We start from the raw sequence: 27,366 nt of genomic DNA on the forward strand, positions 1-27,366 counted from the left end.
AAGATATAGATGGGACGGTCAATTCGGCAGCCATGTGGCAGACGGACGTTATCCCTGAAAAGTGTGAGGTGACAGACTTTGGAAGGTGTGATGAAACAAGTAAGCATTTAATGAATAGTGTGACACTGGGAAGTTCCGAGGTACAAATTGAGCTGTGTTTTCCGACAGTCGTGCCTCTTGCGGTGAAAAATCCGGACATTTAAATGGAGGCCACCCTGCATGCGATTGCTTAGTTCATGGCCACAACCCGAAATTGTGAGGTGAAACAAATTCCAGATAGAAGGAGACTGATAGAGTGTGGCCTGATAATATGCTCAAAATGTCTATTGATAAGGAAGGGCGACTGTGTCAACTAGTTATAAATTAGTCACAAGGGAAACATTCAGACGATTCTGACTTTGACATTTATCAAATATAATTGGACAATGAGAAAGTAGTAAGACTTTTGGGCGCACGATGGCACAGTAATTAGAATGGCTGCCTCACAGGTCCAGGGTCACGGGTTCAATTTGACCTCGGATCACTGTCTGTCTGCAGTTTGCACTTCTTTCTCGTGTTTGCGTCTGTTTCGTCTGGGTGCTCCGCAGTCCAATGTTGTGCAGGTTAGGTGGATTTGACATGCTGAATTGCCCCTTAGCGCCCAAAAGGTTAAGGCGATTTATTCGGTTCACGGGGAGAGGCGTGGGCTCAATAGAGTGCTCTCCGTGGGCCAGTGCAGACCCGATGGGCCGAATGGCCATCTTCTCTACTATAAGTTCGATGTTTCCATGATTCAGATAAATTAATGTGTTGCCTTCCTGACGAAAAGCAGAGTAATCCGAGAGAGGCATTATAGTCACACAAACTAGTGACTATAATAACTACAAAATGAGAATGATCTAGTATGATCTAGTAAGGGGCTGGTTTAGCTCACCAGGCTAAATCGCTGGCTTTTAAAGCAGACCAAGCAGGCCAGCAGCACGGTTCGATTCCTGTACCAGCCTCCCCGGACAGGCGCCGGAATGTGGCGACTAGGGGCTTTTCACAGTAACGTCATTGAAGCCTACTCGTGACAATAAGCGATTTTCATTTTTTTTCATTTTTTCAGTAAGTGCAAAAGTAATGATATATGCTGCAGATGCAGGACATTTTATTTCAATTAAGCAACATCCAGGTAGCTTCAAACTGCTAACGTTGGCAGAGATCCAGAACAATAATGAAAGCCTGCATATAATTGAATATATGAATATAATTATCTTCATATAATTGAAGAGAGTAGCAGCGATTAGAGCTCAGCTTTTCTGATGTCACCAAAATCATTTGGAACACAACGATTGTGTGTGGACTGTACGGAATTGAATGCCGCAACAACGTTAGACATATCATATTCCTGGTTTGAAAGAGCGCTTTGAAGAAATGAAATGAGGAAAGTTTATTACTAAAATTAGTTTACTTAAAGGATACTGCAACTGGCTTCATCAAAAAGGGAAAGGACGTTCCGGCTCTCTCGTGCACAATAATTTGTACATGGTTAACATTATTCCACTGGGAGTAAACAATGCGCCAGCATCATCCAACACTTAAACAATAAGATAATTTCTGGAGTAAGGTGTACACAGACTATTTTTTGGTGCTCAGTCAAATGTGGGAGGAGAACTCGGAACATTTAAATGAGCTGTTTTAGACTAGATTAGCGGTAAAACCGAATAAAAGTGATTTTGAGCAAGTCCAAGTCTTATGTTAGGCCATCATATTGGACTTGTTTAGATGGTCCCATGAAATGTGAAAACGAATGCCAATGGGAGTTCCCAACACGACCAATGAGAAGAGGACTTCTGGGATTTCTGGAAAAAATCCGTGCCAAATTTCAGCAGAGTCATTGAACCGCTGATTGAACTTTAAAGAAAGAACCGGACATGTCACTAGAAGTCAGAATATTAGGATGCATTTAACAATCTGAAAACTGTACTAACCACTGTTCGAATTTTGGCGACACAGTATTACATAAAATAATTCAAGGTCACCATTGAAGCGAGTAGTGACGGTGTTGGTGCTGTATTGTTGCACGAAGAAGACACAGATACAGAAATACCTATTGATTTTGATTGACTCTTACTCGATATTCTTGAAGGATATATTGAGTTTGGTATGCTCTTTGCAACTTGTTGACATTTATGATATGATGTAATTTACCAGGAGCTTATGTTTGCGCTTCAGAACTGGAAGAATTCAAAGTGGCACTCAAAAAGTCAGGTGGGAAAAATTACTGCACTACCGCTACATATCCATACTTCAATGAATGTCTAGTTGTAATGCTAGTTTGCTGATGGAAACCCACGCTGACACGGGGAGAACCTTCAGACTGAGCAGGCAGTGACACAAATTGGATGCGAACGTATAATCAAGTGAGGTTATTGCTCACCGTTTCTTTCCTTGTGGACTAATGGAACCATTATGCTAAATTCCTAGCAGTAATTTGGAAATAATTATTTCAGTTTATTTTTTCATGAACGGATCATACTTTCCTTTTAGAAGAAGAAGTGGACAGAAAAGATGCAGGTGATAAAGGGGCTGTAGCATTATTGTAAGGCGTGTTTCTTTGTATTACTCCGAAAAGTGAACTTTTATGCCGATTACGAACGAATTGAAAGGATTTTGCTATTCAATTATATCAAGCTTCTGTTTTGAAAAATAATATTTTCCCTCATGTTCCCGTTCGAACATTCATTTCAGTGGAAGTGAGGAATTCAATAAGACTTCAATGCTCCTGACCAAAACATTTTTTCCACTGGACTAAACGTTTTCAATTCTAAAATCATTTCATTTCCAACTAACGGAATGGTGTGAAAATTAGCAGAAGTCATGTTGAGAGAAGACTTGTAGGAGGGGACACCCTTACCAATACTAAAGGAAATTCTTATCGAATCACCATGTCATTGAGTTTGGAATTAATATGTGTGTGAAATTCACATTTTTGCCATTAAATTAATATGATTGATGGGATGTCATTGTGAACTTTTATGAAAGTAAAATGAACAGAAAATATCAATCATGACGATCCATTTGGAATATCCAGAAACAATTGGGTGGGATTTCTGGCCCTTTTCTCCGGGAGGGGAGGGGGAGTGTGGGCCGAACAGCCGGGGAGCATCCCCACAGTACTGGGATGGTATCAGGCACCGACCGCTATTACTGTGGCAATATTGCTGAAGACCCACCCCAGCCCCGAATTCCACACAGTGACACAGGCAGTATGGGTGTGCCCTCCACCACCCCCGGGTCAACGGACACCCGCCCCAACACGCAGCCATCTACCGGAGACCACCGAGGGCCTCACCGACGGCAGCCTTCAGTGAGGGTAGTGTCAGCGATCGGTGTCCTTGGCAGCAGAGTGGGGCGGCAGGATCGGGGGCACGGTACTGGCCTAAGTGTGGCTTGGGGGAATGGGGACATGTATGGGTTGGGTCAGCAGTGCGGACCGGGGCTACCATGGTACCTGGTTGGGCACGGGAGTATACGCTTCCCGAACAGTCTTTCACCCGCGGCAGACAATTCGGGCTTCAACACACGAGGCTGGCCGCTGTGGCGATAGCCACATTTCTGCACGATGCACTGTGGTAGCGTGAGAGGAGGGCGCTCAGAGAGGAGGCAGTGGCTGCAGCAAAGGAACGGGCTGCAGAGGGGCATGTGGCAGTCGCTCAGGCTGGAGGGCCAGCAGCCCAACAGTCAAGGAGCTGGAGGTGTCAAGGGGGCACTGGATGTGGCCCCATGCATTCGGCTCCGCCTGTCATTGCAGTATCTTCCGAACCGGGCATGCAGAAAGAGACTGTAAATGAGCAGACAGACTGTGCGACACATCTGCCAGATTATGGCACATCTGGCCACACAGGGTTATGGAGGAGGGCATCCGCTCCCCGTGACTGTCAAGGTGATGGTCGCCCTCAATGTCTATGGCGAGAGGGTCCTTCCAGTTGCCGAGTGGAGTCTTTCCGGGATTTTGCATGCATTGCCGCACAGGAACATCCACGCCATCGTGCACACCCGATATACCCAGGTGGCGCGGTATATATAGTACCCTGGGAACCGCGCCCACCAGGATGCCCGGACAGAGGACTCTGCTGCCACCGCCCAGATGATCCGGTGCAGGATAAGATGCCGCACCGCACGAACAGATAGGTCCACCATTCGAAGAACATTCAGCTGGTCTGTGCCCAAAAGATTCACATTATACATGTTTGCACCATGTACCCGAGCAGTGTGCATGGCGCATTGATCTTGACACACTCGGTGATCCCTGGCATGTTCGAGTGGCGCGCGCTCCGCACCGGCTGCGGTTCTAGCTGCTGGGCGACAGGGGTTATCTGTCGCAGTCACAGTTTTTCCTGGTGACAACTACCCATCGATTAACCATGGGTGTTGTCGAGCAGTGCTTTAGGATCCTGAAGATGCGCTTCTGATGCCTGTGCCAGTTTGGAGGGTCCCTCACGCACGAGGCTAGGAGGGCCGCCCAATCGTTGTGGTCTGCTGCCTCCTCTACAATATCGACCAGCAGAGGGGTCGATGTGCTGTAGGAGCATTTGGAGGAAAGACAGGCTCCGTTGGGGGAGAAGGATGAGTGGTAGGGGGAGAATCAGTGGGAAAAGGTCCATGGCATGTACCAGAGACCGTGCAACGCCATGGCCAGGGCCAGAAAACATGGCACGCCCTTGTCGCCTCAATTTTCACCAGCCAGGGATGGTACGGTGGTTACTGGCCAGGGGCACAGACACCACCAGCCCTGATCCTCAACCCATCACCTCCCACACCACATAACTGCCTAACCTCCAAACCACCCGCATGCAGCCCCCCCCCCCTCCCCGCCCCTCCGTTAAATATATCTGCGGCGCTGCAAACTGGGGGCACTGGGGTGGCAGTGACAACTGGTCTGATCCATGGGATGCAGGATGATGACAACCAGAGCTCTGCGATGAGCCCCCTGCTCCACATCGTATGACAATATCTGACTCATACCCAAGGTAGCACCCGCCACCTGGGTGATCGCTGCATGTGAGCTGTCCAGTTCATCACACAGTCCTGTCGAATCGCTAGGGTGGGGGTGCAGGGAACGATCGGGCCGAGTGTGTGGAGGGGATAGCACTGTCCTTGCATGGGGCCTTCACATGTCCCCCAGCACCTCTTACCACTGGCCAGCACTGACTGCCCCACCACCACACTCATCGGAAGAGCACCAAAGCAGATTTGAACGGTGTTAATATGTGTTTATTGTGAAAATAATATACAGTCTATTCTCTAGCCCCTTTTATTTAACTGTATCCTGAACCCGTGCCAACTTAACTGGTATCTAACTTTCAGGCATCAAGGGCCGTAACACTACACCTCAGTGGATCCGCGAATGTTATAGCAGGAGTGGAGGCGGCATGCTGTGACTCCTGCCCTGCGATAAGTTTGATGCACGCCTCCTCGGGAGACGCGGCCTGGATTGGCCTGCCTGCAGTTCGGGCGTCCGAGGTAGCGTGGTTGCGCCATGTTCTGCAAGCTGCCCACCAGATGCACCTGGGACAGGTGTCCGAGGTGTTGCGCTGCTCTAGCCCCAGCACTACGGGGGTTACCTCATGGGCCACAGCACCACCTGCTCGCTCGGGCTGCCAAATGCCCTCCGGGATAGTCGATTGGACTTGGTGTGAGCTAAGCCATCCGCTGAGAACCTCCCTGAATCCTGGCGCTGTCAGTTATGGAGGCCTGCTTTGGTCTCGACAACGATCTGCAGGTTTGCGGGCATGGAGGACAGGGATATTTCCATCTCCGTCTGGACTGCACTACATCATGCTGCGACTGTGCCACCACACTGAGGGTCTGTGCCACATCAACCAGTGACTATGTCAGTCCCTCTGGGTGTGGGCCACAGCAGGAAGTGACTTGGCTACGTCCCTTTGGGTGAAAGCCAAATCAGCCAGTGACAGGGCCATGTCCCTCTTGGTGTGGGACACGTTTGCCAGTGTCCTGTCTACGTCCCTCTGGTGTGCGAGACGTCCCTCTGCGTGTGGATCCCTCCTTCTGAGTCAGCACCACGCCGGTCAGCACCTGGACAATGAGGCCGACGCTCGCAGCCATGGCCTGCCGTGACTGGGCCAAGCTGAGGAGCGCCGCTGCAATGTCCAGGTGGCTCTGGCACATGGCTACATGTCCGGCAGCAGCCTTGTCCTGAGCATCGGCCCCCGCTTGCACAGAGTTCCCCAGGCGTTGCACTCACTGACCCATATCCAACACCCTCACCCCCCAGTACCTCCACCTTGAACAGCACGCATGGTCGGCACCACCCTCTGCAGCTGCACGGTTGGATTCCTCCACCTATGCCTTCAGGTGCTGGAAGCTGGCCGTCATCACGTCCTGTATTCCCTGGGTCTCTGACTGCATCTCCCCTGTGGGTGGGTCTGGATGTTCCAGGAGCCCTGATTCCAACTGAGTGGCAGTTGGTTCGTGGGGCCGGGCTGCTCCGACCGTCCATCACCTCGGCTGTTCCTACCTCCACCTTCTGCAGCGGAACAACTCTTTGTTGCAAACCAGGGTTCGGGAGTATGGGATTGTGACTTCAGGGCGAATGCAGTTCGAGGGTGATGGGTGTGAGGTGTGGGAAGGGCGTTGGATGATCAGAAGGAGGAGCTGGGGGTGTCCAGACATGTATCATGAGGATGCTGAACTAAGCAGGGAGTCTCACTTGCTCCCCCGCCGCCAACATCTGCGTCAGTGACCTCCTTTTCCTCACCGCTGCCCACCACAGAGTACCCTCTGTTCGGTCATGATCAAGGGCCACATGTCTGGTGGTCCCCCTTCAGTCTTCCCCATGCCCGGGGGCTCTACCTTCACCTTGATGGGCGATGGGTAGGGCTACAAGCATAAACAACGACACTGTTAGACATTCCGACGCATGAAGCCCAGGGTTTGGATAGATGATGGCATCAGTGATCAGCGCAGCCCGCCATTGTGGCCAGCATTGGTTCTGGCAGGTGGGGCCGGATATGGGTTCGGGGGCCGGGAACGGGTTTGTGGGCGGCAGGATTAGTTTCAGGTAACAGCGTGCCTAATTACCCTGGCTGCCCTGAGGAGATCGTGCAGTTTCTTCCTGCACTAGATGGCAGTTCGGACGATGTTGCTCACGGCGCTCACTGCTCCTGTCACCTGAGTCCAGCAACGGCAAACAGCAGCGCCTCGTGTCCTTCCTCACGAGCCAGGGGACAGGGGACAGGATACATCTGCTTCTGAGACTAAGTGTACATGAGAGCGCAGAATTCTTGTACTTACATGACGGCAAAACTGGCTCCGCCCCTGTTCTGCCGGCGACTGTTAAGGGGCTAGAACCGGCGTAACGTGGATCCTAATCGATCGCAATGGGAAACGATGCTGGATTCTCCAGGTTCACAATTGACACTCAGGAGGGTAACCATATGCAGCCGCATATGCACACTTAACTCTCCACACACCATCACAGACAAGTAAGCAGCACAGTGCGCGGTCCCATGCTTCACTGATGCCGAGCTGGAGATCCTCCTGGATACCATCGAGGAGAGGCGCTTTAAATTGTATCCCGGCTTGGGAAGAACGCTGCCAGCGTCAGCCCTTCGCGTGACTGGGCACAGGTGGCAGAGGTGGTCAGCGGCACGAATAACACCATCTGTACTGGAGAGCAGTGCTGCATAATCTTGCACGCCCTCCTGCTTGAGGCGAAGAAGATAGGCCACACCGTATCACACCAACCGACGTACAACAGACCTGTGACCCGACAAGCCCCATTCAATGTAGGGCGGCCACTCATTCACCTGTCAGTGAGTGGTAGAACCCATGCAGTTGACGACGACGGCGTCCCCTGGAGACTGAGGCCACAAGTTAAGAACCCTGGGCTGCATACGTCGGACTGACGAACACTATTGTTTTTGCTTGACACACCCCCCCCCTCCCCCAGCCCCAGGGAAAACCTGCCCTCAACTGCCTGGAGGTAGAGTGGACAGGTGGATGAACGCTTCTCTTGTGGCTCCTCACCGTGGAAGAGCAGAGGCAACTGGACATGATTGGTGGCTCGAAGGAAAGGGAGATGGCCAGGGTTGTCCCAACACCACAGTCGAACCATCCTCACCTCGTCATCTCTCACACCCCATCCACATAACCTTCACCCCAACCTCCACGCTACCCTCACGCCGAAGATCAGCCAAATACCACTCACAGCCTCACACAGACCACACCCCTACCACCCACAGTCCCCACAGTTAACGGTCTAACCACGCGTCTTATTCTGTGTCCAACGGGACATTTTGGCGTCCGCGACAGAAGCATTGGGGCGTAGGCTTTGGCTATGAATCAGCATGTCCACGCCTGTAAAATTCTATGCGGGTGCTCGCCGAGGACCAGACAGGCTTCCTGCCGCACAGGCAAGCATGTGTTAGATCGCTCTGGACATCACACCAGCGGCCCTGAACGTGGACAGCAGCAGATATGTATGACAGAGGTGGTTGCCGGAGTGTGGGCGACAGCGGGGGCTGGGGCGGGGAGGGCGTGGTTAGGTGTGTGGTGGGATGCGGTGCCCTGGCCCACTAATTGCTGAACCTGGTGGCGATCATAGCGTCTCGCGAGCGTTGGCGCTAACACATGTGTCTGCCTGGGCTTCGTGTCTGCCTATTCTTCCCCTCGTCGGAGGAGGCCTGGCGTTCCTGTTCCTTCTCCGGCACATCGCTCCTTTGCTGCGTGATGTTGTGGAGGGCGGAGAAGATTTCACAATGGGTAAGACACTCTCAGCGCTATAATTGAGTGTCCCTCCACAGCCAAACGAGAATCCCACCCATAGTCTCCCAAATGTACGATCGTGCCAACATTTATTTGAAGGTCATGGAGATCAGTTGGAACACATCGAGTTCAGTTCTTCAAATACGAATTAAATACGCTTTCTTATTTCATTTGCAAAGCCAGAGATACGGATACAATAAATAACGTCAGCAGAGAAGACGTTGTCCATAAAACCTACTTTACAATTTAGAACGATTATTGATGATCATTGTACATAACTCCACCTTCTCATGCACTGACCATACGGTGTCTCACTAGGAAATATAAATGTCTCTATATAGGCCTTGAGTATACTGAAGAACAAAACTACAACCACATTTTACACATGAGAACATGAGAAGATCGGAAATTCAGAATTATGTGTGTGACGAAATGACTCACCGCACCTCACCCCAATTGCAGTCGTTAATAATTCTCCGATCAACAACATTGTGTTGCCATTTGTTTGGTAGTCTGATATATTACGCTGTTTAGAATGAAGTTGACTTGGGAATTGTATTAACAAATCCACTCACCCTGGGGCTTACAAACCATTAGCGTCTAAATTATACATATATGTGACATATGAGTCAGTGTCTATAGTATTGCTCGGTCCTGCAAGATCAGGGTTGTAAAGTAAAACTTGGATTACATCAGTTAAAAAAAAACAATATGTTGCATAAGCAAATCAAGTCAAGCAGTCTCTGTGCAAATATAAAGTTAGCTTTTTCGGCTTGGGATGCTTAAATTCGGCAATATTTGATCGCAATTCAGTTTACAGTGCAGAATTATTTTGATTGTGGATAAATGGAAACATATTTGCTTAACTTGAACAATTCTCATCGCCCCAATTGCAAATTGTGTTGTGGATGTTCTTTTCAAATCTGAATATTACGAATTACCAAAGCGGAAATGTTGAGAACAAGTCCCCATGTTCTTATTGAATTTTCTCCCAGACTTTCTTTTGTATCTGAAAAGTAGTTTGATCATTAAGATACAAACGTATCCAATAAATAATGCAAGCTATGTAAAGTAGAGTGTGATTTGAGCAATCATGTTTAAATTGAAGGTAGACACCTAATGATGGTGACATTTGAATCTTTTTAGAAATCCGAAAATATAAAAAGACTTTGCAAGGTAAACGTCGGAGAGAAAAAATAATCATATATATGTTTGTATAACCTGAATCTCATGGCATCAAAATCGCATTCCATGAAGGCCCGTATGCTATTCGGTTCAATTAAAGCCGCAAAGGGAATTCTCCATGTGTCCACATGTTGATGTCATTCAATCCGACTTTCTTCTATTGGTGGCCAGGGCAAAGCAGTTACTGTTGCAGCCTATCTATTAACATAATGAAACGTTTTACTCTGCCGTCGAGGTCAGTCTTGACCAAGATACTGGTTGGGCATCTGATCAAGAAGCTTTATCCGTCTCTGGATTCTACCGATCTCTTTCAATGTTGTTGCGGTTAAACTTATCATATGGGAGGACATATGCCGTTGTGCTTCTCATTTTGCTGTGTTGGCTGTGGAATATATTTGACAAGACAGCAAGTCAGATTACCGGGACAGTGAGCTGACTGCCTGTATCGCAAAATTCGATAATCTGGCCTCGGACATTCTCTTCTAACCATTGCATTTATTTGGCTTTTCAAGCTAAATTGCAGAACAAGATATGCCATAATGTTAAAGGGGTTGAAGAGCGACGAGACCACGAAGCAATTGCAATGCCATTTAATGTAAATCGCTCCAGTTTCTATTGTTGCAAGAGGTCGTTGCCTGAAACTGTGTGGGTAAATCATGCTTGCCAGTTTGCAACTTGTCCAGTTATTGCTGTGCATGGACATTGTGCTTTCGATGTCAGAGAAGAACAGAATGGTACTGAACAGTGTTAAACAATCTTCAATTATATCCACTTTTGATCACAGTGTGGAGGAAACGTCAGTGGTGAAACAACTGAAGGCAATTTGATCTGCAAACGAACCATCGATCCCGAAGTTTCTTTTATATCGCGATATTGACCGCCCTTTCACATCTCCGGTTCTCAAGCAGAGTTTTTCTCATCAGAACATCATTCGCTTGCGGCGGGATTCTCCATTCTCGGAACGCCCATAATGCGTTTCCCAATGGGACCCAAAATCGAGGGATCGGGCAAAATTTAGATAGGCATTTTCGATTTCTCGCTGGCGGCATTAATGAGTTCAATGTCGCTGCGCCGCATGGCAATGCAATGACTAATGTATCTCAATTTACGGAACCCAGCGCCTTGTGCTCCGCGCTTCCGTGATTCTCCTGTCCACCCTGCCGGGAATCAAGCGGTCGAGGTTCATGTGTTGTCTCTGCAATCGTGACTCTGATCTGGTTAACCTGCTGGCGGGACAAGGGCGCAACCGTTGCCCGCTTGGCCCAGCGCAAGATCTGTTTACGCCAGTGCCACGATGATAGAAACAATCGCATCTCATCCACCCTCGGCATCATAAATCAGCTCCGACCTGGCACTTCGCTCAGCACCCCAACCCCTGAATTGCCTACCTCCCCCCCAACCCCCCAAGCTCTGTGATTGATTACAGTCGCCCCCTCCAATGACGGATCTATCAGGGGGATCCGACAGGGGAATCTGTAATAGTGCAAACCCAATGAGATCCCTTTATTAGGAGGAAAACGGATGCTTATAGTATGTGGACCCCAGCGCAACATGGCGGTGCAGTGGGTTAGATCTGCTGCCTCAGCGCGCTGGGGTCCCAGTTACGATCCCCGCTCTGGGTCACTGTCCGTTAGGAGTTTGCACATTCTTCCCATGTTGCGTGTGTTCCGCCCCCACAACACAAAGATGTGCAAGGTAGGTGGATTGAGCACGCTAAATTGCCCCTTAATACGACAAAATGAATTGGGTACTTAAAAAAAAATGTTTTTAAACATGTTGACACCCACTGTGAACAGGTGCTGAAAGGAAACACTTCCACAGGCTGACCCATCCCCACACAAAGCCACGCTCCCCAGACGCTGAGACCCCTTTCCCTCTAGGATCTAGAGAGCATCCAGATATCGGCTGTGGGAAGCATTGCAGATGTAATACTACCATTGTAGCTCCACGTGTCATTCCTCTGATGCAGATAGTTGCGTCTCCGACTTCTTCCATCAGGTCCATAGTCCGCAATCCATTCATGGCTTTCTCGTGGTGGCTTGTGATTGAGAGCGAGTAAAAACAAAGCTTCACTTTGTTACATTCAGGAGCCTGTGCTCTAAGAGGTGAAATTGTATTTTGTGTAGACATTCGTCGCACCGGCGTGGAACGTGCAGTGAAAACACCCGCTTATGTGTTTAGAATGCACTTAGTGCGCTTTCATCTCTTTATGTGGAATATGCTGGAGAAGAGAATCCAAACGGTAGCAAAGTTCCTGCCAGTGTTAATCTTCGATTTTGTAGAAAATGTTTGATCCTTTGATCAACGAATCTTTCGCCAACTCACGGTTTAGAACTCTGGATATGTCCTGAAATAAACGGTCATCACTCTGGGTGTGTCCCATATTAATATGGATGGCCCCCAATCTGAAAATGTATCTCTATCTCCTGATGCGCGGTTAAGTCATCCGTCGAAATATTGTTTGTTGTGTCCTGTGTCTATGACCGCTCCTTGAAATCAAGGAGAGCAGTTTGAGTTGCGTGATTTCTGGTGCTGTAATGCTCCGGAGCTCAAGAAGATGTCGAACTTAATCATCTGCTTTGCCCACCTGGTGCAAACAGACTGTAAATTCTTAGTCCTGCCTTTTGCATGGATGAGTTGGATTCCCTCACTCCTGAGGACATCATTATTTGTTTATATATTCATCAGCTGTCAGAGGCTGATTTTTGAAAGTTCGTTAGCTGAGGGTAGCACTTTGGCACTGGTGCCTCACAGCGCCAGGGATCCGATTCAATTCCATCCTCGAATAAATGTCTGTCTGGAATTTGCAAATTCTTCCCGTGTGTGCGTGGGTTACCTCCCGGTGATCAAGTTTCCTCATAGTCCAAATGCGTGCATGTAATTTTGTTCCAATTAAGGGGTAATTTAGCGCGGCAAAACAACCTAACCTGCGCATCTTTGGGTTTTGGGATGAAACCCACATATTCATGAGGATAATGTGCAAACTGTAAACGGGCAGTGACCTCTGGCCGAGATTCGAAACCGGGTCCTCAGCGAGCTACTCCCAGTGCTAACTATGTTGCCTCTTGCCGCCCTTTCAATTGGAAATCCTTGACAATGGGCGGTAAAATATAATCCCACCACAACCGCCGAGAAATATTCAGCTGGTGAACAGGAGCATCTGTTGCCTTGTAGCGGGTCAGGGAAAACAGAGGGAAGGAGATAGAAAGCCTGAGTGCCATGTCATAACTGGTTATCGCACCCACGCTATTAACATCGTCAAATAAATTAGCTCACTCGCTAAGGAAAAAAGACAGATTATTCCTGGTCTACCTCCTGAAATCAATAAGTCGTTTCTCTCTGTTGCAAGAAACGGACAGTATGCTATGATAATGTCAATGAATATGTACGGGAAGAGACTTCGCCGACCACATCAATTCCAAAAATCTTCGCGACATCTACACGCTGAGTATCATGGGAACGTGTATTTGCTGTGATGTCATTGTCGCCATTAAAGCCGTATCGGACAACATCTCTCCCAAATTCCAAATTGTAACACCACCTGCCCCTTCCCCCCTTACCCAACCCTCACGAACTGGGAGAACTGCAATTGAAAGGTTATCAGTTTGGAACCAAAAGGATAAATGCTTTAAACACGACCGATCGTTCTATATTTCCTTCCTCAAAACAGTCATCAGTCCTAGAAGAGGTGGTTTGTTTAAGATTCAGTGAGAAAGAATGGCTGCCCAACTAAGCTGTTTAGTGTGAACTCTTCTTACCACGAGAACATGAGAGTAAGGTTGACTCTGACGAGGAACTCTGAATCTATTGCGATCCGCAGTGCATTCAAATAATGTTGCTCTCTAGTATTGATATTTCTTGGCCTATGATGTACTTCAGTGTTTGGTCAATAGGCAAATCAAGTGTCCCGATTTGAGAGTTGTTCATGTCGTTGTGGTGGCTGAGTCTCTCATAGATGCATGGTTTGGCATGCGATTGGATCGGTACTGGCGGCAAAGATTCACACTGTTACTTCACAGCGCCAGGCTCTCTGATTCGATTCCCTGCTTGGGTCACAAGCTGCGTGGAGTATGCACAGTCTTCCCAATCTGGGTGGGTTTCCTTTGGGCACTATGGTTTCCTCCCAGGTGAATTGGACATTATGAATTTTCGCTCAGTGTACCCGAACAGGCAAAGGTGAGTGACGACGTGGGGAAATTCACAGGAAGTGCATTGTAGTGTTAATGTAAGCCTACGTGTGACACTAATAAATGCTGTTATTAGTAGAGTGACGTACATAGGTGGGCAAATGGGTGGTTTGGGTAGTTTGGTCGGTCCGTAGGTAGCACAGAGGAGTGGGGAGTTTGGTCCGCAGACAATGGAAAATTTATATTAACTAATTCGTGTTGTTATGGTCGTGGATCCTCAACGAACTCCACAGTCAGTGCGTCTTTCCACATTTCCGTTGACACCCCTGCGCCCGACCTGTTATATCTAACTGCTTCTTAAAAATATAAATGTTTTGGCCTCAACTATGTTTTGTGGTAACGAATTCCACAGGCTCATCGTTCTAACGGTAATGAAGGTTTCCCTTATATCTATCCTGTGGTCTAGCTATGGCCTCTGGTCCTGGACAACCCACCATTTGGAGCATCCTTCTGACATCTACCCTGTCTAGTCCTGTTAAAATTTTAAAGATTTTATGAAATCCCCACTCATGCTTCTGCACTCCAGCGAACACAATATTTACCGGGTCATGTTCCCCTTGTACGTCAGCCTTGCCATCGTACGAATCAGTCGGACAAACCTTAGCTGTCCTCGACCGAGAGCAAGAATATCCTTACTCATTTAAGAAGAAGAGAACTGTGCAAAATATCTCAGGTGTGGACTCAACAAGGCCCTGTAGAATTGCAGCAAGACAGATATGCTCATGGACTATAATTATGTCGCTATGAAGGCCGACATTCTTTTTGCCTTCTTTACTGCCTGCTGCGCATCCATTCTTACCATCAATGACTGGTTTACAGGGACACCGAGATTTTGTTGCACTTAATTTATGGTCACTCCTATAATAGTCTACCGTTGTGCTTTTGCTACCAAAGTGGATATCCTATCATACATCCAAATTATACTTCATCTGCCATTCACTGCCCACCCACTCAACTTGGGCAATTCACACTGAAGGATCTCTGTATCCATATTACAGCTCACCCTCCCACCCAACTTTGTGTAATCTGCAAATTTGGAGATAATAAACTAATTTCCCTCATATAATTCATTTATGCATGTTGTGAATAGTTGATGTTCGAGCACCGATCTCTGCAGTACACCACCACTCATTGCGTGCCACTTGGAAAAAGACCCATTAATTCCGTCTCGTTGTTTCTTGTCTGACAACCAATTTTCTATCCATTACAGTACGCCACCCCTAATCTCATGCACTTTAATTTCACACGTTAATTTATTTTGAAGGACTTCGTCGAAAGCCTTCTGAAAGCCTCAATTAACCACACCGACTGGTTCTCCCTCATCAACTTCATTGAATTGCCCTTCATGAATCGACGCTACATCTGTTCGATCATCCCACTGCTTTCTATGTGCTGTGTTATCAAATATTTCAGAATGTATTCTCCAATTTTCCCCTCTTCCAACGTTAGGTTTGATGTGGTGGTGCCGGCGTTGGACTGGGGTGAGCACAGTAAGACGCCTGACAACACCAGTTTGAAGTCCAACAGGTTTGATTCAAGTCACCGGCTTTCGGAGCACTGCACCTTCTTCAGTTAAGTGGAGAGGCAGGTTGCAGAAACATATATGTCAAACTCAAACGTTTAATAGGATAATTCGAATGCTAGCATTTGCAGTTAATTAAATATTTACAGAGCCTAACTATATGTTAGGTTTAGTGGTCCACTAATCCCTGTTTTAACTTTCCTTATCTTTTTTTAAAGAGTAAGGGTATATTTGCTACCCTCCGATTTGTAAGAACTCATCCAGAATCAAAATAAACTTGGAACATTACTCAAATGCATCCACTATTACTAGAGCAATCACCTTAAGTACTCCGGCATGCAGTTTTTATGCGGTGGGGATTTAGCAGTCTTCAATCCTGTCAATATCCCCAGCAGCATTGCTCTACTATATTGCTCTTCTTCAAATACTTCCTCTCACTGAACCTTGCATTCCCCAATATTTGTGACATTTTCTCCTTATGATTGAAGACAGAACCAGATAATGCATTTCCTTGCTCAATCATGTCTGTGTCCCCATTATATGTTCCGCTATATCTGACTGTAAGAGACGTTAGTTTGTCTTCACCAATTTCTCTTCTCGGCGCGTAACTTGTTGTTGGTTGGGCGAAATTGGTAAGCTGGGGAGTTGGATCAGGTTGTGAGTAGGTATGTGGAAGGGAGGTAGGTGGGTGGGTACGGACATAGGTGAAATTGATAGATTAATGCGTAGATTGTTACATAATTACGTAAGTAGGCGTGGTATGAGATTTGGTGCTCTCACTCAAGGATTGTACTTCTAACATTCTATCTTAAACTCCTCACTGAATAAGGGTTGGCCACTGGTTTGCTGGCACTATTAATAGGACGATCAGCCAGGGCAAGAGGTCAAAGGTTACAGTGGCAATTAACATGGTTGCCGCTGATTCCTGTTGAAATTCAATTACCATAATTTTTCAGACGCGAGCTCAACCTTATTCTGACTTCGATAGCACAATATTTACGGAACAGAACATGGCCAAATATTTCCACACTCTGTTATGTGATCCCGTTCGTCAGAGAGGCAGCACCGTGATTCTTTATGCCAATAGCGCCATATGGAGATGCATTTTAAGAAAAACAGGATAATGCCTTGTTAGCGCTATTTCAGAGTTCAGTCAAAGAAATCTTCCATTTATTGTCTATGCATCAAGAATAAGTTGGAAGTTTCCTTTTTTCATTTTATTTTGCGGACGGCATGCAGATTCGTGGAGCTGCGGATTGTGATCAGGACTGTCAATGGATAAAGCAGAAGATGGCTCGTTTAGCAAATTGGGTGGAGAAATCTCAGATAGAGTTTAAGCAGGAAAAATGTGGCATGCTTGTCTTCATCGGTCGCGGCATTGAGTGCAAACATTAGCAATTATGTTGCAGCTGCACATAACCTTAGTTGGCCACACTTAAAATATAACGCACAGTTTAAGGCGCCACAACACGAGAACGGTGTGGAGGCATTGGCGAGGGTAGAGATGAGGTTTACAAGGATCTTTCCTGATATAGAGGGCATTAGTTATAAGGAGACTTTGCATAAACTCGGATTGTTTGCAATCTACCGACGGAATGTGAGGGACGAACTCATAGAGGTTTATAAAATTATGCGTGGCATGGGCAGAGTGCGTAGGAAGACGACTTTTTCCCAGGATGGAAACATCAATTAGGGACACAGGTTTCAGAAACGAAGGCAACCTTTAGAGGAGACGTGCGTGGCACGATTTTACAGAGAATGTGCAGTGCCTGGAATGCGCTGCCGGGCAGGTGGTGGAAGCAGATACGATAGCCCCGTTTAAAAGGTATCTTGCCAAATAGATCAATAGGCTGGTAATAGATGGATATGGACCCCGGAAGTGCAGAAGGTTTTACTTTACACAGGCATCTGATTATCGCAGGTTTAGGGGGCCGAAAGGCCTACTCGTGTGCTGTACTGTTCTTTGTATTATTTGTATATACAAGTGTGCCATTATACGCAATATCTAGTACATACCACAATTTATTTTGAACAGATGGTGGACTTGGTGGACTACATTTGTTAAGTAATGTTGTTCATTAATACTGTTATCAGGAATGTAATCCTTTTTGTATCTCGTTGCATTTACTGAATCCTTGCCGTCACAGGGCGTAATGAGTATTGTATGAGATCTGGCCAATGTGATATTGGCGACATCAGGAAAACGATGAAATTGCTTATCGTGGAAAAGTGTTTTTTTATTTTTTCAATTTGCAAATAGCACGAAGGTGCTTGGTTTCTATATCCGTGCGAACGTCAGCATTTGACCGGCTTCCTCCTTAGACCAATTTTCAACTTTTACAGCACCAGTAATTACAGAATTCTGGATCAATGACGCACTTTGTTCTGATAAAATGATTCAAATGTGTGTCGCGCGTGATGTTTGGCAGCATTACATAAATGGTGTTCCGTTGCTGGCATGACACATGATTGAAACAGCATTGGTCCAAGGCGGCATGTCGCACAGTTGTTAGCATTACCATCTACGACACTAACGACCCGTTTGAATCTCGGCTCTGGGTCACTTTCCATATGGAGTTTGCACATTCTCCCCGTGTCTGCGAGGGCTTCAACCCCCACAACCCAAATATGTGCAGGTAGGCGAATTAGCCAGACTAAATTGCCTCTTCATTGGAAAAATAATGTAATTGGGTACTCTAAATTTATTTTAAATCTAGCAACAGTGTTGATCCACTCGCTTCAGAATAATGGTAGATCATATGCTATGCTATTCAAGCTATAATTCCGTTTTTCATTCGATTATTCTGAATCACTTATATGCTAAAAGTGTTTTGCTGTTTAAGATGTTCAACTTTACATGGACGATGACATGAATTGAGCGTCATCCTTGAAGGATACATTGTGCTTTATTTTACTGCCCCTCCATGGAAATTCACGCAATAATACAAATTGTCGAGATATGTCCAGTGAACAGATGTGCTCCCATATCCAAGACTTTTTCAATTGTTTTTGGTCGTTAAGATGAACGTTTCATTTCATGTTCAGGTTAATGTCCCTTTCCCCAAAAATGCCGAACCCGTTAGTTAACCTTGAAAAGTGTTTCTACCATAACATGATTTATTAGCAGCTTCTGTTTGATCTTCAGAAATGGAAGAATTGAAAAAGGCACTTAAAAAGTCAGGTGGGAAAAATAAGTACACCACTGCCTAAATTCCGTTATTCAATGTGAAGTTCGGACCTGATTAATATTCTTACTTCTTAAATGCAATTTCTACGCTGAAATATCTAGCTTTGTAAAACTATATTTATATTCATTCATGTACGAGAATATTGTGCGCGGTTTCTCACAGAAAGAACACATGTCCCGAAGGGACAACTCTCCTATGCAAAAATGTCAAATCAATGGAAGTGCAGCGCGAATTCTTACTGCCATTTATTTCAGGGCTTTTCGATCCCGGCTGAAAAGGAAGTGGACAGTATATCGTGAAGAAGCTATGTTGAACGAGTGGGAAGGAGAAGTGTGGAGTATGGAGAAGACACGCCACAGTTTGCGATAGCAGGTCTATCGGATCAGTCTGTAAGGAAAACAGGGAGGTGGGATGTTTATCTAGGAATGTATGTTAACAAGTATGTTCTTAGGTTGGTCGTTCTGCATATTAGTTCAGGTATTATGTTGTGAAATTGCGATATAGACGATTTTAATGTTTCAGCAGTTGAGAGGTGTACATAGGATCGGTGGGTAAAATGGCGGAGCAGGAACGCGGATATTCGTATCTGATGGGTTGTTGTCCCAATCTTCTGCTGCATATCTTATTTTGTTGGTATGTACGTAGAAGCACAAGTAGCTACATAGGTGCAAACGTTTTTCTCGGGTATAGATGTGCAACTGCGTGGCCCCTAACCTATAATTGGATATTTAGATAACAGGCGACATGTGGGTGATTGGTTGATGCGTGAACTGGGGCTGAGTGGGAACATATTCAGTTGGGTAGGTGGGTAATTGTGCTGGGTCTGCAGGTATTGCTCTTTCATAACTGCCTTACATTGAGTTGGTTGTTAGGCCGTTTCATCAGGAAGTGAAAAGCCTACCGCATGATGTGGATCCAGAGTCACATGAAGGCCCGGTTAGCTAATGGTAGCGGATCTCCTTATGTCCTTCCCTGAAGGACATGAGTGAGCCAAATGTGTATTCAAGGCAATCAGCATAGATTCCGTGATTGACGTCAGGCATTTAATTACAGATAATGTATTCAATTAAAATTGCAACATCTGTAATGCAGGGGTTGGATACCAGGAGACCTAGAGCAGTAGCCGGCATTTCGGCTTCCGAGCCCATTAACAATAACCACTGCGATAAATTATCTCAATATCTTGTTCTTTGCATCTAGACAGGTATATGAACGGGCGGGAACAGAGGGAAGTAGACCTTGGAAAATAGGAGTCAGGTTTAGATAAAGGATCTGGACCGGCGCAGACTGGGAGGGCCGAAGGGCCTGTTCCTGTGCTGTAATTTTTTTTGTTCTTTGTTCTTTGTTCTATATATCTAATTATGGCTATATGAAAGCTGACACTGGGTGAATGGAGACCTCGAATACGTGTGTCGTTTCGGTGGGCAGAAATGCTCGTGGGTGATTCATGGATATGTAAGTGAAGTGAAGTATCTAGTTCTGCAAGGATGTTTAGTTGGATGATGTGCGCGAGTCCAGAGTCGATCGGTTGTTAGTTATATGACGGCGCGGTGGACTTGGTAAAGGTGGTGAAGGTGTACATAAATGAGTTCGTTAGCGAGTTAGGTTGTTGGATCGTGAGGGGGATGTGGAGATCCGAACATGTGTGGGTAATTGTTTTATTTTTATTTACCTTTGAAGTGACTGTAATCCTGAGTTCAGTGAGATTGGTAAATTGGGGTGTTGGGAACTGTCGAGATCAGTAGGTGGGCAGATAAGTCGGGGTACTACTTTTGGTAGCTCACTTTTCAGGGTGAATGACTAGCGGAGCATGCAATGAGTTGGACAGTGAGGTAGGGACGTCGTACAATGTGACTGGATGTATAATTCGGTCAGGTTTGTAAGTGTTGAGGTAGATCTGTGGATGACGTGCGTACGTTTGATGATCAGTTAGGAAGATAGACATGTAAGTGCTCAGAAAGGTTAGTAATGTTCATAGGCATGTGAGAAATGGAGGAGATGTGGTGAATGAGTAATTTGGAAGTGTGTCGGTGTGGCGATAGGCACCGAGATCAAAATGTTGGTTGGTGATGTGAGTACTTGGAGGAAGAGGCGGTGGTGGAGAAAGGGAAGGTGGGCGTATGTACAGGTCCAAGAGATGGACAATGCGTGTACAGGCGAATGTAGCTAGAACATTGAAGGATTCTGGTAGGTGTGGTGGTGGTAAGGTGTGATGGACATGCGTTTTGAGATTTTGCATCGCAGTTCCGTAAGTATTTCGAGTCTATGTGGGCATGACAATCCTGATTCTTTTGCTGTCAATCTGGTCTCAATTAAATTTGAGACGGATTTGCAGGTGTCAATTATTGTTTATTTTAACCAGCTAGCTGGGATGACTCACTCTATTGGGAGAGGAGGACACAACAAGTCCCGAATCTTCAACAGCCAGTGTGAACAACGGGACAAATTATTTCGGTACAGATACATACAAGTTGCATCAAATTTCACATACATACGACCAAATAAGGCAACAGTAATGAATGCAAAATTCCCATAGACTATCCCTATACAATTCTTGACCTGGCCATATATCCTGATTAGCTCATTTCCCATTCCTAAGCACTTGGCTCTCTTCACATTCTTCAGCCCTTGGGAGGCCCCTATCATTCAGCATTCTCGTCCCAGCAATTACCCATCCCCCCCCCCCCCCCCCCCCCCCCATCCAAGCCATGCTTAGCCCAGTTCCTTTGTTCCGGCCTCTACATTATCCTAACTAATTATCCTATTTTGTGTCACATTCGTTTGTTCAATTCCTCAGTCAAAGTGCCTGCTTTGGAGGGAAGATAGGTGGTAGTCATGCGTAGCTTTGGAGATGGATAATTTGGAAACGTGCCTTTTGTTGTGGTGTTTCATTTAATTTTATGTAGTGGCTGAGGTGTGTCATTAATTGACTTTTTTGAGCTATGAGACGTATTCTACTTCGGGCGGGAGGTAATTATGAAAATGAAAATCACTTATTGTCACGAGTAGGCTTCAAATGAATTTACTGTGAAAAGCCCCAAGTCGCCACATTCCGGTGCCTGTTCGGGGAGGTTGTTTTGGGAATTGAACCGTGCTGCCGGCCTGCCTTGGTCTGCTTTCAAAGCCAGCGATCAAGTTCTTTATAATGTTCTTTATGCAGCGATTCGAAACAGCCTCTTTAATTGTGTGTACTGAAGGGTTTGAACTGGTTGATTGACAATTGGACCAACAGACCATAAGATATAGGAACCCCAGTAGGTCCATCGGCCCCTTGAAATCGATCAAACTGATCCAGAATCTGTCAGAGTCTGAATTATGCGCACGTACTTTTTCCCCACAGCACTCTCTGATAAGAAATTCCAAAGACTCACAATCCTCTCAGAGTAAACGTTCCACCTAATCTGACTTTACATTGTAACGTCTGGATTCTGAGACCTTGCCTTCTGTTCCCAGACTGTCCCTTCAGGTACCCCTTGAGAGGGTGGCATGGTAACACAGTGCTTGACACTGTTACTTCACATTACCAGGGTTCCAGGTTCGATTCCTGGTTTGGTTCACTGTCTCTGCCAAGTCTGCACGTTTTCCCTTTGTCTATGTGGGTTTCCTCTGGTTGGTCCGGTTTCCTCCCGCAAATCCCGGAACACGTGTTGTTCTGTAATTTGAACATTGTGAGTTCTTAATCAGTGTACCCGAACAGGTGCTGTAAAATGGCGAATGGGTTTTATTTACAGTAACTTCATTTGCAGTGTTAATTTAAGCCTTGTTCCAACAATAAAGCTTATTTAAACAAAAAATAAAAACATTCTCTAAGCATTTTACCTGTAAAGTTCTTTATGCATTCGAAATGCTTTAATTAGATCGCCTCTAAATCTTCTAAATTCCAACGAGTAGTGTCACAAACCTTTCAAAACCCTCAATACAAGCGGTCATCCGAATTACCTTTTCTGATTTGCCTCCACTAAAATAATATTTGTACTTAAATAAGGGTACCAAAATTGCTCTCGGAACTTTCGGCGTGGTCTCAGCAGCATCTTCTACGTTTGCAGATAGACATTGCCTACTCTTAAAATTCAAAATCTGGAAACAAAAGGACCTACATTCCATTCACCTTCATCATTGCCTGTGTGCTATATTGCTGTGTTTCGTGAACAAGGACGCTCAAGTCCAATTGTGTTGTTGATTTCTGCAGCTTTTTTTCACATTCATGCAATACTCTGTTCCTTTGTTCTACCTTCCAAAATAAGTTCTTATTTCTTAAGCTCTTAATTCCGACATTATGCTTCGTTTGCCAACTAACGGACCATTTATTCCACCAATCAGTACATTTTAGAAAAATGCTTGTATCCCTCTCACAAGTTGCCTTTCCATCTTTTGTTTGTGTCGAGCGCAAATGTAGCTACAGTATATTTGCATCATTCCTCCAAGTGATTAATAGATATTAAAAAATGTTGCCGTCCAGCCACTCCTTCCAGTGGAATACAACTGCTTTTAGGTCGCGAAACTGAAACCTAACTCCCACTCCACACTGTTTCCCATCCATTAGATTATTGTCTATCGATGCCACATCTTAATTTCAGCAGCATGGGCTTGTTTCGTAGTCAAGGCGCCTGGATGGCAAGGAGATCGCACGAGAAATGATCCTGTTGTTGACTAAAATTGCCACTTATTGCCGTGTAAATTTCACAATTTCACAAGTACTTCCTCTCGTTCATGTGTCTGAAATATTTTGATCCACGGTGCCTTGCGTATACTGGATTTAGTTCATGTCTCTAGATAGTTGAATTGTGGTGCAAAGTAATGCCAAGACCGCGGGTTGTATTCCTGCTCCTTCTGAGGTTATTTATGAAGCCCACACCTTCTCGCCCTTGCCCCTCGCCTGAGATGTGTTTATCCTTGTGTTGAATCACCCCCTGCCAGCCTTCCTCCTCAAGGGGAAAAACAACCTATTGTCATCTGGGACAAGGCAACATTACCAAATGTATATATATATATGATAAAAACAGCTCGATAGTCTGATGAAAGGAATATTTTAGCCAGTAGATTTTGACAAACAGAAAGGGATTCCCGAACGTTGCAAACCTAAGTCAAATAACGTGGATAGGAGATTTTGTGCATCGATGAAGAAAATAGATTAAGCAAAAGCAAATTGATTTTCATGCATGCAAGGATTACAGTATTGAGCAACATGAAATGCAAGCACAAAACTTAGATAATTACATTGATTATTAGAATTAGAATTAGAACAGTACAGCACAGAACAGGCCCTTCGGCCCTCAATGTTGTGCCGAGCAATGATCACCCTACTCAAGCCCACGTATCCACCCTATACCAGTAACCCAACAACCCCCATTAACATTATTTTTTTAGGACACTAAGGGCAATTTAGCCTGGCCAATCCACCTAACCCGCGCATCTTTGGACTGTGGGAGGAAACCGGAGCACCCGGAGGAAACCCACGCACACACAGGGAGGACGTGCAGACTCCGCACAGACAGTGACCCAGCCGGGAATCGAACCTGGGACCCTGGAGCTGTGAAGCATTGATGCTAACCACCATGCTACCGTGCTGCCCTAGTATGGTTAATACTGGACGTGGATGAATATTAAAGCACGGCAAGAAAGACGATAATCAACGACAAACAAAGACACTGCGTGATGTCACAGAGCAAGACGTCCAACTTGATGAGCAAAATAGTTAGAATTGGAGCCATTTTTGGTTAACTTTATTACAACCATTCAACATTAATGTAATAGCAGATTAATTACAGAGGGTACACCAATCACAATTAGATAATATATATCATCAGTTGTTCATTAATTAAAGACAAATGGAAAATAATGTTAAAATTCAACAGCAAATTATAATATTACTAAATAGTTCCAATATCTATATTTTCAGAAGACAAAATTCTGACGATAGCAAGTTGGCACAATGGTTAATTTCACACTTACATGCACCGATTCAACCCTGGCCTTTAGTGACGATTTGTGTCGTGTTTTCGCATTCTGCAGTGTCTGCGTGGGTTTCCATTGTTTACTCCTCTTTCCATGCACAATCCAACGAAGTGCAGGTTCGGTGGATTGGCCAGGCTGATAGTGCTCCACAGTGTCCAGAGCTGTGCAGGTTATGCGGGGTTACGGGAATAGGGGGCGAGAGTGAGCCTTGTTGGTTGCTCGTTCGGAAAGCCGCTGCAGGCTCGACAGACAACATGACCCACTTCTTGACAATCGAGATTCCATGATTCTTTGTTATTTAGCACTAAAGTAACAATGTGAAAATCCCTAACATAATTGGACACCGGCACAAGTACATGAGTTGAATTGAGGGAAGCCAGTGATGATGCTTTTTTAAATTGGAGAAGTGAGTAGTCCACGAAATAGAAGCACAGCAACGAAGCTGGAAAATTGGAGTCATCATGAAGATCCACACATGAACCCCAGGAAATTTACCGTGCCCTGGAGAGCAACATGACATTCCTTCAGCTGGGTGACCTGAGCTTTGGCTCCATTCTTTGAGCAGCGACTGCAGTGTTTCTGTGCATGAATTTTATATTTTACATGTGGACCAATGTAAGGGCATAAATATATATATTTTTAAACTTTGAGTACCCAATTAGTTTTTTTCCAGCCAAGGGGCAATTCAGCGACGCTAATCCACCTAACCTGCACATCTTTGTGTTGTGGCGGTTAAACCCACGCAGACATGGGGAGAATGTGCAAACTCCAACGGACGGTGACCCACGGCCAGGATTCGAACCCGGCTCCTCAGCGCCGCTTTCACAGTGCTATCCACTGCGCCATATGTCGCCCTGTAAGGGTACAAATATAACAAGTGAATAATTGATTTCTGGCGAGTTAAATAAAACAAGCCGGGAACTGTGGGAATGCGCTGAGAATACCACATTCTCCAACCTGTATTCAGTCTTGAATATTGCGGGTGTCCCTGCTATATGTGCAGGTTGTTCTGAACACACAGCACACCGCTGATCTGCTACAGCGGTGTAGGGGGAATATTGGAAAACACGAGTGAAAATGGAGTTGATAATTCGGCGAACAAACCTATTTCGGAAGACGAAAATGCGAAACTATGGTTGGAACATTTCTCCCTGGTGCCTGTGTCAAGGGTGTTACTGACCGACAGAGAAACCCTCGCCTTCTTTGATTGCCAACTGCCACAGATCCAGTTCAGCAGATGTATCCGCCGGACGTGCCCTGGTAACAATAAATTCTTGGCGATGTTTATTTTCGTGCCCCCAGGCGGAGAAATGTATACGCTTACGCTATTCCTCATGGATTTGCGAATTGGTACTCAAGGTTATAGAGTGCTCATCATCTTCGAGAGGCGTGTAGGTAGTAATCCATGACATACGTCTTTGAACGTGTCTGACCTGATGCCATGAGAAGTCATCAGTTCCGCTGTCAATGTTGTGCACTCCGAAGACAAGCTCCGGGTGCTGTTGCCCATCTAGAATTTTTCGCACTTTAGTGCAGCTTACTGGGCCATTTATGAGGACACTTAAGCACGCAAATCACTGTGGGTCTAGAGTCACATGCAGACCACAGAAAATAGGAACAGTAGATTTTCTTTCATCGAAAGACTTACGTTCTTTCACGAACATTGCAAGAAAACCCACACATTTATTCAAAGCTCATGCCACCTCGTTCAAACGTCCAATGTCCTATTTCACAGAACAGAGTGATATGGGTGGGACAAATAACCATACAAGTCCAAGTCCATTATTTACATAACATTTAGGAGCCGATCCCGAGTTTATGACTCCCCAGGCAGTAAAAACTGCAAGGTTAAGCAACAGGAGGATTACACATTTAACAGTCCACATAATAGGCGAACCTTGCCTTCTCCAAAATTAAGTATAGTGGAGTCCAAGTTCTGCGTTGTTCCATGCTCATCCAAGATCTTTGACGTGAACTACCACGTGGTGGTCCCTATGCACCTGCTGGAGACGTAGATGTAGCCTACTGAAAATTCGACATCGTGGCTTGCCAAACACTCGGATCAGGCGGACTGTCTCCCTGCCACCTGCAGGGCAGCGGAAAACCTATTTTCTCCAAAACAGGTTCAAAACCCTATTCTGTCAATTTGGATACCGAGACACTGGCAGTGAATCTGAGGTAGCATTAGGACAAGCTAATAGAGTCTGATGAGAGCAGCCCCATACCTCACCCACCCAAGGCCTAGCAGTACAATTCGTTGCATAATGTTTTGTTATAACTCTATGTTGTTCCACTAACGAGGGGATTCAGCAAAACATCGATGGGGGTGCCACATTCTCAGCTTCCACTGGCGAACAGAACCTGAAGTCAAGGCGATGGCTGCAAGAAAGTTGGGAGGCATCGCCGACACTCAGTGATCTGTGTTCTGAATCATCTTCTGGATTAGAGTTCCTCAAATCCTTTGTAGGAATGCATTAGCTCACACATGAGAAAAATTGGAAGCCTGGTGACTGGAGTAGAATCGACTACCAACGACAAAGTTTTGTTGATTTGTGTGACAATCAGAGACTGCTACTCA

The 27,366-nt window shown here is 45.9% G+C and overlaps 1 protein-coding gene across 1 annotated transcript in view; it reads left to right on the forward strand.

Moving 5' to 3' along the window:
- LOC119976764 (spindle pole body component 110-like) overlaps window positions 1-27,366 on the forward strand; it is a 546,263-nt gene that overhangs the window by 167,512 nt on the left and 351,385 nt on the right. Inside the window, exons 14-17 of the mRNA XM_038817508.1 lie at window positions 2,197-2,232; window positions 2,512-2,538; window positions 9,898-9,927; window positions 18,791-18,826. Coding sequence (XP_038673436.1) covers window positions 2,197-2,232; window positions 2,512-2,538; window positions 9,898-9,927; window positions 18,791-18,826 — 129 coding nt within the window. The remainder of the gene's footprint in view (window positions 1-2,196; window positions 2,233-2,511; window positions 2,539-9,897; window positions 9,928-18,790; window positions 18,827-27,366) is intronic.

Source organism: Scyliorhinus canicula, chromosome 13 (assembly GCF_902713615.1).
Source record: "Scyliorhinus canicula chromosome 13, sScyCan1.1, whole genome shotgun sequence".
In the NCBI taxonomy this organism is placed as follows: domain Eukaryota; kingdom Metazoa; phylum Chordata; class Chondrichthyes; order Carcharhiniformes; family Scyliorhinidae; genus Scyliorhinus; species Scyliorhinus canicula.